The 16,922-nt window shown below is 36.6% G+C and overlaps 2 protein-coding genes across 2 annotated transcripts in view; one reads left to right on the top strand and one right to left on the bottom strand.

Annotated features, from left to right (window-relative positions):
* The window catches only part of LOC127621033 (heterogeneous nuclear ribonucleoprotein L-like), a 34,465-nt gene extending 18,202 nt beyond the window's left edge, over positions 1–16,263 (bottom strand). Inside the window, exons 1-2 of the mRNA XM_052094458.1 lie at positions 16,104–16,263; positions 2,131–2,249 (exon numbers count right to left, since the gene is read on the bottom strand). Of these exons, the coding sequence (XP_051950418.1) occupies positions 2,131–2,249; positions 16,104–16,187 (203 nt within the window). The 5' untranslated portion in view covers positions 16,188–16,263. The remainder of the gene's footprint in view (positions 1–2,130; positions 2,250–16,103) is intronic.
* On the top strand, positions 704–14,510 carry LOC127621193 (general transcription factor II-I repeat domain-containing protein 2-like). The gene is made up of 2 exons (XM_052094704.1): positions 704–1,198; positions 13,953–14,510. The coding sequence occupies exons 1-2, from the start codon at positions 778–780 to the stop codon at positions 13,958–13,960; spliced, it is 429 nt and encodes a 142-aa protein (XP_051950664.1). The 5' UTR covers positions 704–777; the 3' UTR covers positions 13,961–14,510.
* Positions 16,264–16,922: the final 659 nt, after the last annotated feature.

Genomic DNA, 16,922 nt, shown 5'->3' on the forward strand with positions numbered 1-16,922 from the left:
GTAAAATGTAAAAATGTTATCATGTAACGAAAAAGCATATATATATATATATATATATATATATATAATGTTTACGAAACGATTTTTGAATGATCTGTTCTCAATCCGACACAGCCAGTCTTTGTTTAAAGTAAACAGAGTTAGACTGACAGGCATTAGCTCGTTTTGTTCAGTAATAATAATAATAATGAAATTGTCATTTTGCAGCCAATTCAGAAAATTGTACCAGCGATTTAAATTATTTAAACTTTTAACAAGTCAATAGTTTACGCTGAAGCGGAAGCGCTAGTGTCTGAGCGTGCAAGTGACGTCACTTGCAGCGGAAGCGCTCGTGTCTGAGCGTGCAAGTCTGAGAGTGCAAGTCTGCAGCCAGACGCTATTGGGAAATGGCAGCACCCAAGAAACGAAAAATAGCAAGTGAGTGTAGAAGATTTCAAACAGGGTGGGAAAATGAATATTTTTTCAAAGAAATCAACGGAAAGTGTGTCTGTTTGATTTGCAATGAAGATGTTGCTGTGATGAAAGACTATAATGTCCGTCGGCACTATGAAACCAAACATCAGAGCTACACATCGTACACCGGTGCCGAACGAACACAGAAAGTCAAGCAAATGGCAGCTAGTCTGCAAGCTCAACAACAGTTTTTTTTCGTGCTAACAAAATACAGGAAAACGCCACAACAGCAAGGTATGAAGTCGCTAAACTTATTGCCCAGCACGGCAAACGTTCTCAGACGGTGGTTTCATAAAGCAGTGCCTCATCAAAGTCACAGAAATAATGTGCCCGGAGAAAGTGCAGGATTTCAACAACGTGAGCTTATCCAGAAATACAGTGGTGCGGAGAATCGAGGACTTGTCAGCTAACGCGAAACTTCAGCTGAGAGACAAAGCTGGTGCTTTTGATTTTTACTCGATAGCATGCGATGAGAGTACAGATGCTACAGACACTGCGCAGCTGTTCATTTTTTTGCGGGGAGTAGATGATAATTTTTGCTGTACGGAGGAGCTGCTTGATATGATGAGCCTAAAAGGCACAACGACGGGTAGAGATATTTTTGAAGCTGTGTCAGAGGCAGTTGAAAAGATGGGGCTTAAATGGGACAAGCTCTGTGGAGTAACAACGGATGGAGCTCCGGCCATGACGGGTGATCGCAAAGGAATGGCATCGATGGTGTGCGCCAAGGTAAAAGAGAGCGGAGGTGAGGCTTTTAGGATGCACTGTATAATCCACCTAACCTTAAAATAAAATATTTTTTTGTGAAACTGAAAGTTCAATATACATTTTTTGAAGGTAGTTTTTAAACTGAAAGGTTTTCAGGACAAGAGTATTTTTTTCATAAATGTCAACCTGGGGCAAATTGTCACATGTTTTTTACTATACATTGATATATGTACACTGAGTGCAATGTTCTTCACATTATAGGTGAGTTACAATGTTACGACCACCTGTGCCACCTGCAGGCCTGTCGTTCCAGTGCACGGGCAATGCAATTCCAGTTATTAACCTGACTCTTTGCAAACACACACAACTGACATTGTATTTAATTCATACCACACTTTTTACTTTAATAATAAACAGTTCTTTATTAATTTTAAATGTTAAAACATAAACTGTTTGTTCCTGTTCCTTTTTATGTTGAGACCTTGAGTAACAAGCCAGGTCGTAAAAACGCAGTATTCATGTGTCAATATAGTGTGTGGCCCGGCCCTTTGTTTATTTTTCTGTATTTGGCCCTCGCTAAAAAAAGTTTGGACACCCCTGGTCTAATGTCTCACTAGCCACTAGGGGATGTCAAATCCACTGCCTGTTTTTGCTGAAATCTCACCCTATTCTGTCACACTAGCAAAGAATGGAAAAGGGGCAACAGACTTAACTTCCTCCCAAATTTCTTCACACAAACATAAGAAATTGTAATAACTGAATTAGGATGTAATTCATGGCATAACTATGTATTTGGTTTCTTAAGGGTAGAGTGTAGACCGTGTTGACACGATTACCCTTTAATTTTCCTTGCACTAGAAATTGCATTTGATGGGTTGGATTTGTATTTATGACGGGTGCCAATCCTTTAATTCATCTACTTTTCCCCCAAAATTTAAAAATTATTTTCATTCACAGGGTGGTCATTACCTTATGGTGCCAAACTCCTGTAGTGCCTCCACCAGGTCAGCCTCGGTAATGCCGTCAATTAGCCCCCTTACATGCACTACAAGTGAGGGTGTGGTCTTGTGCGGGTCATCGTAACCCTCCTGCATATAAAAAGGGCAGGGTGAGAGATTAGGTCAACCCATGGTATAAACAAGATTCCTCATGAATGATAAAGCCAAAGAAAATACAATAACTAGAATAACAAATTTTGTGCAAAATCAATAACTTAGTATTTTATTTAATTGTACAGTTTCAACATGATTAGCGTATATATTGATTCACATTAGGACGGAGTGATAGGATGATGTAATAATCTGATATCGACGATGTCTCACAAAGATCCGATGCCGATTGCAAACAGACAATGATCGACAAATTTGGGAAATGGCAAAACCATGGATCTGGGAAGTCACCAAATATATTAAACAGTGGCCAGGGTGTGAAAATAACACCAGCCATCCGCAAAATGCGATAAGGCTGAATCCAGTCCACAAGCTCCTCGTCCAAATCCATGTATTTAATGCGCAGGTAATTTTGCTCATCTACCCGCAATGTGCTGTGCTGTCAGGGAAGAAAAAAAAAAATCCATTGATGGTATAACCTGGTCATTGAGTACATTGAAGTACTGATTTCATCTTATTGCTGCATAACATTGATCAGAATCAGAATCAGCTTTATTGCCAAGTATGCCTACACATACAAGGAAATTGTCTTGGTGACAGGAGCTTCCAGTGTACAACAATACAAACAATACCAAAAACAGCAGCAAGACATAGGTAATTAAAACAAAAATAAGAGAATAAAAAATAAATAGTTATACATATAAGTACATACACTCACCTTCATAAATACTCACATACACACACCTAGTGCAAAGCTATTACAATCTGTTATACAAGATATACAAAAATACAGTATATTATGTACAGAGCAATGTAAGTAATGGCAGAAGTGGATATGTTGGATAATATAAATAGACTTGAACTGTGTATTGCACATAATTATTGCTCAATGGGGTAATTTAATTGTTCATTAAATGGATGGCCTGAGGGAAAAAAAATGTTCCTGTGTCTGACGGTTCTGGTGTTCAGAGCTCTGAAGCGCCGGCCAGAAGGCAACAGTTCAAAAAGGTAGTGGGCAGAGTGAGTGGGGTCCAGAGTGATTTTACTAGCCTTTTTCTTCAGTCTGGAAGTGTATAGTTCTTGAAGGGGGGGGCAGGGGGCAACCAATAATCCTCTCAGCAGACCAAACTGTCCTTTGTAGTCTTCTGATGTCTGATTTCGTAGCTGCACCAAACCAGACAGTTATAGAAGTGCAGAGGACAGACTCAATGACAGCTGAGTAGAACTGTATCAGCAGCACCTGTGGCAGGTTGAACTTCCTCAGCTGGCGAAGGAAGTACAATCTCTGCTGGGCCTTTTTCACAATGGAGTCGATGTGTATCTCCCACTTCAGGTCCTGTGAGATGGTAGAGCCAAGACCTGACAAATTGAAGCAACCCCAGACCATAACACTGCCCCAAGATGCTTGTACAGTGGGCACTAGGCATGACGGGTGCATCGTTTCATGCGCTTCCTTTCTTAACCATCGCTTTGGAATAGGGTAAATCTGGACTCATCAGACCATATTACCTTTTTCCATTGCTCCACAGTCCAATCGTTATGCTCCCTAGCAAATTGATGTTGTCATTTTTTTCTGATTAGCCTCACTAACAAGTGGCTTTCTTGTGGCTACACACCTTTTTAGTCAAAATCATGTAAGTTCTTGTCACATTGTGTGTGTAGAAATGCTCTTTCACATTTAAACAATAGCCCTGAGTTTTACTGTCAATTCCCCTTCTGAAACACAGTAACATTTTTTCTACGACCACCGGATACGTCTTCCAACATGGTTGTTTAAGAAATGAGAAGCTACACACAGCATCAGTTAGGGTTAAAAATTTGTTGCCAGCTGGTTTATTTATATTTTTTATGCCATATCAGCAGCAATGGCTATATTCATGGCAAAGACAACAGTGTACAAAATAAACAATGTTTTTTAAATGTTTGTTTATATATAACAAAAATAACAGTAATAGTAATACAAATTATATAGTGTTTTTCAGTTTAGTATGTGAAAGGAATTCTAAAAGTTTTCCTGGAGAGACCTCTCAAAATATCCATAAATATATTTTCTGAATAAAAGCATTTTCTAATATAATTTAGATATGGACATTCTATCAAAACATGTTTTATCCTCAAGAAAGTCTTGCATAGATCAAACCGGTTCCTCTTCCCCTTTTAATAAGTATGAATGAGTGAGTCTTGAATGACCAATTCGACATCTCGTATATACAACCTGGTCATATCTATTTTCAAAGAGGAAATATAAACTCCTTGATTTAGTACTGGGTTCACTACATGTAGTTTGTTGTATATATATATATATATATATATATATATATATATATATATATATATATATATACATACACATTCATTCCATTGGCTGTGAATGTACATATTCAATATAGGTTTAACATCAGATTCTGGTATATTACATACTGTCATGTACAACTGAAGTACATCCTTAGCCGCTTTATCTGCCTGTTCATTGCCAGCCAGTCCCATATGGTCTGGTATCTAACAAAAGACAATATTAAAATCTTGAATTTTTAAGGAGTCCACTTTTATTATTATGCTAATATTTGTAGGGTGTTCTGTTTTCAGAGCTTCGAGTGCTTGCAGGCACAGGGGCGTGGCCACAAGGGTGGCACGGGGTGGCAGCTGCCACCCTAAAAAATAGCTTTGCCACCCCATTTGCCACCCCAGATGACAGCTCGGATACGGAGGGGCATCGGCTTAACTTCCTCCATCTTAGGCTACTTCAATCGATTGGGTCACGAAAAGTACTTATCAAATATGATCTATAATTCACAATAGTTTTAGTTTTAAGTCTGATGTCTTTATTATGTAGATAAAGTGCATTTCTGCCCCTGCAGCAGGCTAGTGTAAACGGCAGATCGGTAAATCCACGGGTGACGGAGCGCAGCGAGCGCTGCTGCAGTAGCCTAACTGGATTGCGCGCGGACTCGTCTCGGAGGAAGAATGCGCTCCTCTTGTCCAGAGTGGACTCCGAGTAGCCTATAGTTGTGAGAATCTCCACGAATACGAAAGCAAATTTTTCATTTAAATCGCATATTCTGACAGGTGTAATGGTATTGAAATTGTCATTCAAATCACAGTGATTTCAGGAGACAAAACTTGACAAAAAAAGCATGTGGAGAATATATATTAACTATATAAATGTTTTTAAATTAATATATTAAAAGCTTTTTATTTAATTTTACATAAACATAATTAAAACATATATTCAACATTTAACATATCTCCAAGATGATCTTACTTGGTTTGGGATTAATTACTAATTACTATTAAAATGTAAATGTATCAAAAGCAAATATAGCCTAAGCAAATATTAAAATGGCAAAGCAATAAAATGTCTGTGCAAACTAAATAATATTTATTGGGACAGTGTTCGTCATATAGTGATGTCACTGGCATATCTTAAGTTCACCCCTCCCCATTCTTTAATCATTTCACCAAAACTACAACATGTGGCAGGCCCACGACCACCAGGCTGAAGCCGTTTAGACTGTTCTCTTTTTAATGCACAGAAACAGGTAAAGTCAATCATGTGTCTATCTTGCTCGTTAATCTACAAAATTTACCTGAGTGGTGGTTGTTATAATGACTTATGTATATTTTCAATCAATGCAAAGTTGCTATCGTTAGCTCATTAGGCCTACTGACTGACATTGTCCATGGCGACACAAGTGGATTTTTTTGAAAGGGCAAGTAAGTAAAGACATTTACTTGCCTGACCGGACAAGTAGCCTGATTAAAACTTCAGTGAGAAAAATAACTAGGAGAAAAGCAAGAACGGTTCTGATTTTATTACATTTAACGTTAGACAGCGATTACAAATGGATAACAGTGTATTTCTGGTAAAGCTGAGGCCAGCGCAGCCTGTCTCTTTGTGAGAGACTTTAGTGGAGAAATCAAACCAAATGAGCATAACAAAACTCACAGAAGAAACATACATTCAAAATGTTGAGTTTATTATTAATAACATGACTATGTTTTGCCGAATATTATTACGATTGCAAACGTTACATTGATTTAAGTTAAATAAACAAGTAGTTCATATTAAGTTATTTGCATTTTAGACACATTATTAACCGTTTTTGTTCTATTTTACCATCGAAAATAGTTCTAAACAAAGAAAAACAGCACTCAACGGTGTTTTACTAAATGATTCATCGTTCTGAATGAATCGGGTGAATCAATGACTCAGTTATTAGACTAAGTGACTTGCTGCCACCTACTGGCAGTTTAGTTTGATGTTCAAAAGTATCATACATTTTTTTCCAAAATGTCTTATTTGTATATTCAAAGGTTAAATTAGTAGTAGTATGTTTTATTTAATGCCATGTCAGCGATCAAAGCTATTTTCATGGCAAGAATTCAATTACAAAAAACAAATATCATATAAATACAATAAAAACAAAACAAATATAAATAGCAAGTCATATTATACAATATTTTTTTTAAGATTAATATATGATAAGAAATCCAAAACCTTTTCAGGCACAATCTCATTAAATAAGTCCTTTAATGAGGTAACTTCATAAAAGAGCATTCTACTTGTGTTAAGACCAGGACAATCTAGTAAAATCTGTTTGACAGATAAGGGAATATTACAAAACATACATAGAGTTGGGTCTTCACCTTTAAGCAAAAAGGCATGGGTCAGATTTGCCTGACCTATACGACATCTGGTGTAGACCACTTGATCAAATCTTGTTTTAAAATTGATAAAAAGTCTGTTTGAAATTTCCGGATGAATTACATACAACTTGTTGTTCTTGCACATATTCCACTCTTCTTGCCCAAAGGTTAAATTAAAACATTAATCTTATAACATTATTTATTGCATTTGTAATTTCGCAGTATACATTATTTAATTTGATTGGTATATTGCTATAGTGTGTTACTATTAACACGTGATTTATTGATCAAATGTAAACATTTGACATGAAAGATAATGCATACATTAAATAAGGTTTTAAAATTGGCCTTCATAAAAATAATTACCGCCATTGGATAAATATAAAAAATATGCACATTTTCAGAAGTAAAAGCTGATAAAACACTGATGAGGATATTGCTTTAGAAAAAATTCTATTTACACCACTAAAAATTTCTACTACTCTGTGTCATATTCAGATTTCTTTGTACAGATAATGAGTTAATGGCTGCTGCCTTACATGTTTGACTATTTCATATTTCAGTCTGATACTGTTTTGCTACTCTGGTTGCTCTTAGCTTTGCTGCTTTTATTTGTGTTTTATGTGATGTTATGCAGGTATTATTTTCAGCATTATTTAGGCTATCTGGTTGTTCTGTAAAGAACTTTGGTCCACCTAGTGGCTGTTGTAAATCAGTTATCAGTAACTGTTGTAATCAGTTACAGTAGTATACTGCATCTTGCAGAATATGCATAATTTAATGCAAGTTTTATTGTTTGGTAATCAAAATATTCTGGATTCCTTATCTTTTTGATCAATAGGAATAAATAAATGCACTTTGAGTACAAATTAAGGAATCAATTTATTTTAATTACAAGTGTTTGTTTCTACCAGTAATCTCCACTAAAGCAAGGGCATTTTTTCCATGATTACCCCATTAATATGCTTACACACACATTTTCATGCACACACATTATCACACATACACTCATACACACTCTCTCACTCTCTCTCTCTCACACACACACACTCAAAAACATACTCCTACACACAATGTTAAAAACAGATTGAAAACGATTGTACTTTAAAGATGTCTTATCCAACGTTAGTATTACAGCCTTCATCTTTCAGTTGAAATGGCTGATAGTTCAGAATTTACTGTTAGCCCTCTCTGAACATCAGAAATTCATTAAAATAAGCACATGTCCCTCATAACCAGTATAACACTTTTATTTTTATTTTTTTACACATATCATGGGAAGCCTAGTTGCCACCCCTCATTCAGCTCTTGCCCCCCCTTTGCCACCCCAAATATAAAATCCTGGACACGCCACTGTGCAGGCAGGATTTAAAATCTGTACAAATTAGAAAGTTACATTGATATTCCTTTTCAACTTATTCTAAAGCTAGTAATAATGCACAAGCTTCTGCTGTGAAAATTTAACTTTTCCAGGAATACACTTGCCAAAACATTTTGGACCAATCACTACTGCTGCAGATGCACAAATAGCTGCCAATTGCTGCAGTTCTGAAACGTTTGCCATAAATCCATGACAGTTCCTCTGATTTACACAATTCTACATTTTCAAGTATAGACAAGTATCTGCACTTTACCTTTGGATTTTGGAGACAAGCTTCCACTTCGGGAATTTGTAGTCTGTCATTCAAAATTGTTATTCTTGAAACATTCAGTTTTTTGTTTTTCTTTCTTGATTCACTTTTGTTGACTTGAGTTTTTGTATTTGGAGTCTTTTTCCCTCTCGAGGACTGGTTGTGCTCATTTGATGATCTTTCTTCTTCCTTGGCTTGGGTTTGATTTGTCATTATTTGACTGTGTTCCTTGATTCCTCTTTTTGATTGGGTCAGAAGTTCTGCTGCTGACATTTTGTGGTTTCTCACCGTTCACCCAGGTCAAATCAGTCTGGCAATCAGTGGTGCTCATGGTTGGTTTCACCACAGAAGCATATGTTTTCCTTAGGTTAAAGGATGGGGACTACTCAACCTTTTTCTGTGCTTCAACGTAGCTGATCCTTTCAACACATTTTATTCTCTGAATTTCGTTTTCCTTTATCCAAATCGGACATTCTTTTGTTGAGGCTGGGTGAATACCTGAACAATTGCTTCATTTTGGTGGTCCTGAACACCCTGGTTCATGTCCTTCTCCAGTTGCAGCAGATTCCTTTTCTTTTGCAGAAAGCAGAACCATGGCCAAATTTTTGACAGTTGTAGCATCTAAATGGGTTTGAAATAAAAATATTGACCGGTACACTCACATATCCAGTTTGGATCCTCTCCAAAGGTTGGGATTCATTAAAGGTAATAATATAAGTGTCTGTCTTAATTATCTGTTCCTCTTTTTTGATTGTGATCCTCTTGACATCCTGTTACATCCTGTTCTGAAATAATTCTGATGCTATTTCAGACTCATCCATATTGTTTTAACCCTCTAGTGCGTATAAATCTTTTACTGTTGTTGTATGATGGGTGATAAAATGCCTTTATCGGTACATTTGCCAGCATATTTGCACGCATTATGTTTTCAGCATGGCTTTTCTTGGAGCATTCTACTAGGATTTGTCCGGATCTTAGCTTTTTAACATCTTTAACGGTTCCTGCTATGCCCGAAATGGCTTTCTGTATTGCAAATGGAGACAATTTTGTAAGCGGCATGTCTGTCATTTTTTATTCTAGCAGTATAAATCTCTGAAATTTTTACTCTTTTGTGAGTAAATACACCCATTATCTGATTCGTCATCCAATATTTGTTCTATTATCTGTCGTTTTGTTTGTTTTTTGGGGTAATTTTAATTACTCCTGCTCCCCACCCACCTCAGAGCCCAACTGGGGGGAGCACAGAGTCGTGGTTCTCCTCCAGTTATGAACAAAGGATACAGGGGTGATATACTTGAGCAAAAGGAACAAGAAATTCATTTTACTCAATTGACCCTAAGCCAAAGCCCTTTCGGGTACATCTTGACTAGCCGATTGATTGGACCGGGTCCTTTCAACCTCCCGTCTATGTGAATTCAAAGCCAAAGTATTGTGTTGGATCCGAGTCAGCCGCAGCATACACATTCCTCAAATACCAGGTTCTCGTCCTCGTCGGGTTGCAACTTACGGCAAAGAAGTCGCCCCATTTGTCGCCTCTTACGATCAGCAAGGGGGTGCAAGGGACCTATTCTACCCTGGGTCCCCACGGGGGTTGTTGCCAGCTAAAACATACGAGTCACTGCAATAATGATCCAATCATAGGCTCTTAAGTATCTGCTTATTTAAATCCAAATGGTGTATACTTATATACACACACACACACAAGTCAGAAGTTTACATACACTTAGGTTGAAGTCATTAAATAATAAACTTTTTAACCACTCATTTAATATTAGCAAGTCATTTAGGGCATCTACTTGGTGTATGATAGGGCTGCCCCCTAACAGTAGACCAAACAATAATCTATGAGAAGAGTCTTGGATGACTAAGTTTTGATTGGTCGGTGGCAGAAAAAAAAAACTCCACAGAAAAACTACGAACACCGGTATTACTGCTGGTTCGACGCTAGGTTGTACTATGGGGTCATTTTCGTTAAGCAGATTTAGGGTTAAGCCTACACAATAAAACAAGATGCCTCGATTTCAAACTTTGAACTTTATTTTTTATTTATTTTAACCGAAAATTCAAACGAAACTGGAAAAAATTAAGTGCAATTAAAATATGTGTTGTTCATGGTTTTACAACAGTTGTGAACATCTCTTTGGAAACTAACCTACTTCATCCATGCATTCTCTACGAGTCAGGTATTCTGTTGTCTGGGAAAATACATCGTGTGTGAGAATATTTTTGTTCCCTCCATTTGATATGATTTTATATATATATATATATATATTAGGGTTGGGCGATGTCCCCTAAATTGGCAGTTGACGATGTTGACAGTAAAACATCGCGATGGACGATGATATCGTCGGTGGGGAGGGGCGGGGGGTTATATAATTTCATATAATTTTATAAAATTATATGAAAAATTATAATTTCGTTATTTTACTAACCCAACTAATGACTCGTCGGCGCTTTATCAGTAGGTTGCACGACACGTGAAGCATTTATTTTTTTAGCTTTCACTTAAGAAGAGTTGTGCACTTTTTATTTTAATATATCTCTTTACATAAATACTATTTTCCACTTAAAAACTATAATTTCGTTATTTTACTATCCCAACTGACTCATCCGCGCTTTCCAATAGGTTGCACGTAAGGGGGAAAAATATTTCTTCCACTTAAGAAGAGTTGTGCACTTTTAAGCACTTTTTATTTTAATATATCTCTTTATATAGATATTTTTTTTCTACTGAAAAACTATAATTTCGTTATTTTACTAGCCAAACTAATTAGTACTCATCCGGGCTTTTTAATATAGGCTATTGCACGTAAGAAAAAAAGTAGCTTCCTTCCACGTAGAGTTGATACAATGGCGTTGGTGTTGGTTGCTAAAAAGGGTACTACTTCGCCTATATGGATTTAGACCTGATGAGAGTGGACAGCCAAGGGACCCGTCCGAAGTTTTGTGCAAGATCTGCTCATGTGTGATCCGCGCAAAAGATGGGCAGACGACCAATCTGCATTTTTCGCCACCCGTTGCGGAGCTATTCGATTTTGCATATTATTTTTTAAACGTTCATTTGTGTAGTTCATATGACCACTTTACAATATTTCAATAACATAATTTATTTTGTAGCCTGTGCTGAAGTTAATTGTGCTGCTAATTATAAGTGAAAAGTTAATGCCGAGTTTCGGTCTGAGTGTTGTTCCCGTTTTCTTGTTCTTTATTTGTTGTTCTTCTATGTTTTAATAAATGTGTGTTATTCATATTCACCTTGTTTCTTTCATTTGATTTGACATTATGGATTTATGGCCAAGGAAATGTTTTCTTTAAAAGTATTAACCAGACAAAAGTTATTTGATGTTCAGCTGGTCTGGGTTGATCTTAAACTGCCGCTTCAGTGTATACAAGAGCTATGTGACAATGAGCAAGATTTTCTGAGACACTACAACTACTAATAATTAATTAATAAAGGCTATTTTCTTGTAGCCTACAACATAAAATATTTTAATCTAAATGTACAGTGTAAGACATGTAAAAAATGACAAGAAGCTAACACTGTCAAGATCAATATTTGTGTAGCCTGCCTGACACGGTATTTTCACAGACTAACCGTCACGTCTCTGGCATATACTACAGTATTTAAAATAGCATATATGCATTAGTTATATTCTCAATTTAATTTACAGAGCAATCCCTGCAAAGTTTTTAGGTTAACTATAGAAGAGACTAGGATTAGTGAGTCACACTAGCAAGACTCGCAAAAGGGGGCGTGGCATCACGATGGTGGCTCTACATCGTGATGTTGGTCAGCCATCACGATGGACGATGATATCGTCCACCGGCACAACCCTAATATATATATAAAATCACAATATCCAATTACATTGGAAATCCCAGGGCTAAGGGATTGGTGAATATTCTTTTTGCTTTGATTTAATTTTTTTGTTTTTAAATAAATTAATACAATTTTCAAATACATTTCTAAATTCAAGTTCCACTCCAAACGAAATGAAAAAGCAATTAAAATAATTAAGTGATCAAAACAATTATAAGTAACCACTTTTCCATGTACTGCAAGTATTCATCTAAACATGCAGGTACAAAATTACTTACACAAATTTCACATTTATGCATTTGGCAGACGCTTTTATGTCTTCAAATGAAGACATAAAAACAATTATAAATGTAAAAATAATAATTAAAATGATGATAATAAATCACTGAAATATAAATCAAGGTATGAGGTGAATGTGTTTGTGTTATTTTATGTTTTAATCACAGATGTATATGCTGCAGACATTTGGTCATTATAAACTGCTCTGTGGAAATAAAACAAACTGAACTCAAAGCACCTCCTGAGCGGAGATGTCTGAGGTGATTTGCAGCACTCATAGTACTGTTCTTGCAAAAAATAAAATAAAAGACAGGAACAAAGAGTGAGAATCTTTTACATGCGCGTGTTCCACGAGACCGCATGCCTCCATACAAACAGTGTGTCATACATGCCCATAGACGGCTTTGTTGTCATCTGTTCTTAAAAAAATTATAAAGTGTTTCTTCAAGTGTCTACGAGCAAATTATTTGTAATTATTTATTTGATAATAGCCTAATAATAATAATAATTTAATACATTAAATGGGAAAACATGCCAAATATCATCTTACCATCATCAAAGGAATCAGCTATTCGATCCCAGAGATCATCGTCTGCCGGCACAACACTAATGTAAATTTCTCACTATAACAAAATGTTCAGACAGTCTTCCTGCTGGCTTCTCCAGACACATTTATAAATGTATATTTTAGGCTTATTATTACAGTTTAGTATTTCTCTGTAATGTAAAATAGTGTTAGCAATGTTACTTATAACATTCTTTCACAGCCCTGGAAATCAAACCATTTTCTGATGCCACCCAAAAAATATAGAAGTAATTAAATGAATATCATAAACATCTGACAAATAGTCCTTTAATGGCTTAAACTAACGACTACTAGTTGACTAGGAAAAGATTTGGTTGGGGGCAGCCCTTGTGTATTACAAGTAATTTTTCCACCAATTGTTTACAGACAGATTTTTTCACTTTTAATTGACTATATCACAATTCCAGTGGGTCAGAATTTTACATACACAAGTTAATGGTGTCTTTAAGCAGCTTGGAAAATTCAAGAAAATTATGTCAAGCCTTTAGACGATTAGCTTCTGATAGTGTGTACCAGTGGATTTATTTTAAGTCATATCTTCAAACTCTTTGCTTGACATCATGGGAAAATCAAAAGAAATCAGCCAAAAAATAAATTGTGGACCTCAACAAGTCTGGTTCAACCTTGGGAGCAATTTCCAAACCCCTGAAGGTACCACGTTTGTCTGTACAAACAATAGTACGCAAGTTTAAACACCATGGGTTTTCTGGCTATGACAGGGTCTTGATCCGGTGGTCCTCCATCTACACCTTGATTGACCTGGCTGTGTGGCATGGATCATTGTCCTGCTGGAAAAAGTGATCCTCAGAGTTGTCAGAGCAGAAGGAAGCAAGTTTTTTCCAGGATAAAATTGTACGTGTCTTGATTCATGCATCCTTCACAAAGATGAATCTACCCAATTCCAGCCTTGCTGAAGCACCCCCAAGTCATCACTGATCCTAACATCACAATGCAGTTGAACTATGCTAAAAATACTAGCCCATGAGCCCTGCACGTGCACACAGATCAGCGCATCACCAGTTCATTCTGAAGCGCACAGACCATGTTTATCTGTATTTAATCGTAGCCTTTGGCAGGTAAATAATCATATCTCCATTTTGATGTTATTTTGATGAATTATACAGCCCTGAAGGATTGTGAAATTAGTCTACTGATGCACTCTATGAAACGTAATGGCCAAATAAAAGGCTCATTAAAATAATCGCGATATTCACAATATTGTTGAATTTTACATTGTCAGCAAAATCATTGTGATTATATCGCCCAGCCCTAACATGAACCCCATTGAAAACCTCTGGAATGTGATCAAGAGGAAGATGGATTGCGTCATTAAAAAATGAATATGAACTTTCTTGCCATTATTCAAGGTTATTTTGACCAGTTGTCATTTTCTGCAAATAAATGCCCTAAATGAGTTGTATATATTTATTGCTTGCACATTATAAATTACTATGCCAGCTATTTTGCACTACAATAATGATCATCTGACACTCTCATATTTTGTACCTTTGATAAATTCTTACCTCATTTCCCATCCATTTACATCCTACCTCAGTGCCTATTGCACCTTATCATAATGTGCACTTCTGGTTAGATGCTCACTGTATGTTTACTGCTCTGTAAAATTACAATAAAGCTGAAACTAATCTTCATCAATTTAATTGAGCATTTTAGTAATTATGAAAAATCAAGAGGGTGTAACAAATAAGGATACAGACTAGTATTATTGGCAGAGCCGGCCCAAGGCATAAGCTAACTGTGTGGCCACCAGGGGGCCCCCAAGAGCACACGAAACGTCATCTTGATTTTATATGGACAACAGTAATTATACAAAAATGCAATATTAGATGCAATATTATGTTAACGGGCAGCAGGACGCAAGCCCAGTCAGACATTGAACAGGCAGCAGCATTGCAGCAAAACAGCAATTTCACAAAAAATTACATATCCCTCTGGTGCAGAGTAAAGGAAAAAGAAGAAAGCCGAGGAAGAGGAAAAACAGCAAGATAAAGGTATGTTAAGTAGCAGGGCGATGTTGTGAGCTAACGTTAGCTGGCTAGTTAATTAACATAGCTTAGGTAGCATATCTTCTTGTTTTAGGTAAGTTGGCTAGTTTATTTAGCTACATTTCAGTACACCACATTAAGTATGCCACTTAGTACTGTAAGACTTTGAATATTAATGTGCAAATTAACACCAGACCACTCTTGTGGATTTGCTATTGTTACAATTAAAAACTGTAGAAGGGTAAAACATGCCTGGCAGACATTGGTATGATGTAAGCAACAGTGTACGAATAATCAAGCATTGAAAATAGTCAATAGAGGGCCCCCGCCCCAAAATGAAATTCTGCTTAGTGCCCCATAAAGGCTTGGGCTGGCCCTGATTATTGGTGTAATGAACATCGCATTCTTGCTGAAACACAAAGGATGAGACCTTACAACCCATGGTTAGGTTTCACAAGCTGAATACGTTCTAGTTTTTTATTTATTTATCAGGCAACATTAGCTATTCTGCTGAATTAATAATTGTCTGTAAAAACAGTCTGCATTTTTCACTTCTGAGGCTGATCTGCATGACTGAACAATGAATGAAACGGGTCCGAACAGAACATTTCTGTCTGTATCGGATCCGGTGAAGGACATATGACATCCTAACGACAATTACAAGATAATTTCCGATATAGTTTAATAATAGGTTAAAATAAATTCCACAATCATATCATTTTGTTATAACTGAACAGTCTAAATAGACCATTAGCTAACTGGCTAGCCAGGTAGTATCACGTCTTTAAACAGCAAAAACGCGTTTTTACTCGGAAAAATAACATCTAGCTCTACAAGCATGCAAACGAAATAAAATTAGATTACCGTGGCCATTCCGTCGCTCTCTGTTTTCTGTCTTTTTGTTGCTCTGCCTCCGTCGCCGTAATAATGGCCAGCCGCAGCGGCCATGTTGTCTCGAATGAAACGTTCTAAAATGGAACGCGCTACTGCTGCAGCTACGGCAACCCGCAGGAGGAAAATGAACGTTTCATTGGAACGGCTGTATCTGAAAACTATAGAATCAATTCCATGCCACATATATTTGCAAAAATATAAAGTATTGCAAAATAAAATAAAGTTTTGCAAAACAAAAAAAGTATTGAGCAAACAAAAAAAACATTTTTAAAACAAAAATTAAGTATCACAAACGTAAAATAAAGTATCGAGAGAAAAAAAAAGTTTTGCAAACAAAAATAAAGAATTGCAAAATATAAATAAAATATAGCAAAAACCAAGATGTAATTAATTGCAAAAATCAATGACTGTTGTAAAATAATCTAAAGATCTTTTATCCTTTTTTATCTCTGCAACAGATTTTTAGGCAGCAATGATTTTTGCCACACATTTTTTTCTTTGCAACGCTCCTTTTAATCTGCATTTCCATCACGTGTGAGCTCGTGATACCGTTTTGCCTTTGCGCTTCACTTTTCTCTGCGTTTCACTTTATGGCACTGTTTTGACGTGGGGGTGGAGTCAGGGGATTGGGGCGTGTACAACGGGCTCAGTGATGCCTCTCTGGAAGTTACGTCATTAGCTTGAGACACGGATCAAACATCATGGCTGAGCACAGGCGTGCAGGTGGATCTCAGGTATATAAAGTTGATTGTTTAAGGAAACTCATTTTAAAATATTCAATGGGGTATA

This window comes from Xyrauchen texanus, chromosome 3, assembly GCF_025860055.1.
Source record: "Xyrauchen texanus isolate HMW12.3.18 chromosome 3, RBS_HiC_50CHRs, whole genome shotgun sequence".
Taxonomy (NCBI): domain Eukaryota; kingdom Metazoa; phylum Chordata; class Actinopteri; order Cypriniformes; family Catostomidae; genus Xyrauchen; species Xyrauchen texanus.

Bases quoted from the DNA above. Each gene is read 5' to 3' on its own strand.
- LOC127621193 (XM_052094704.1), top strand. From the start codon at position 778: ATGTGCCCGGAGAAAGTGCAGGATTTCAACAACGTGAGCTTATCCAGA.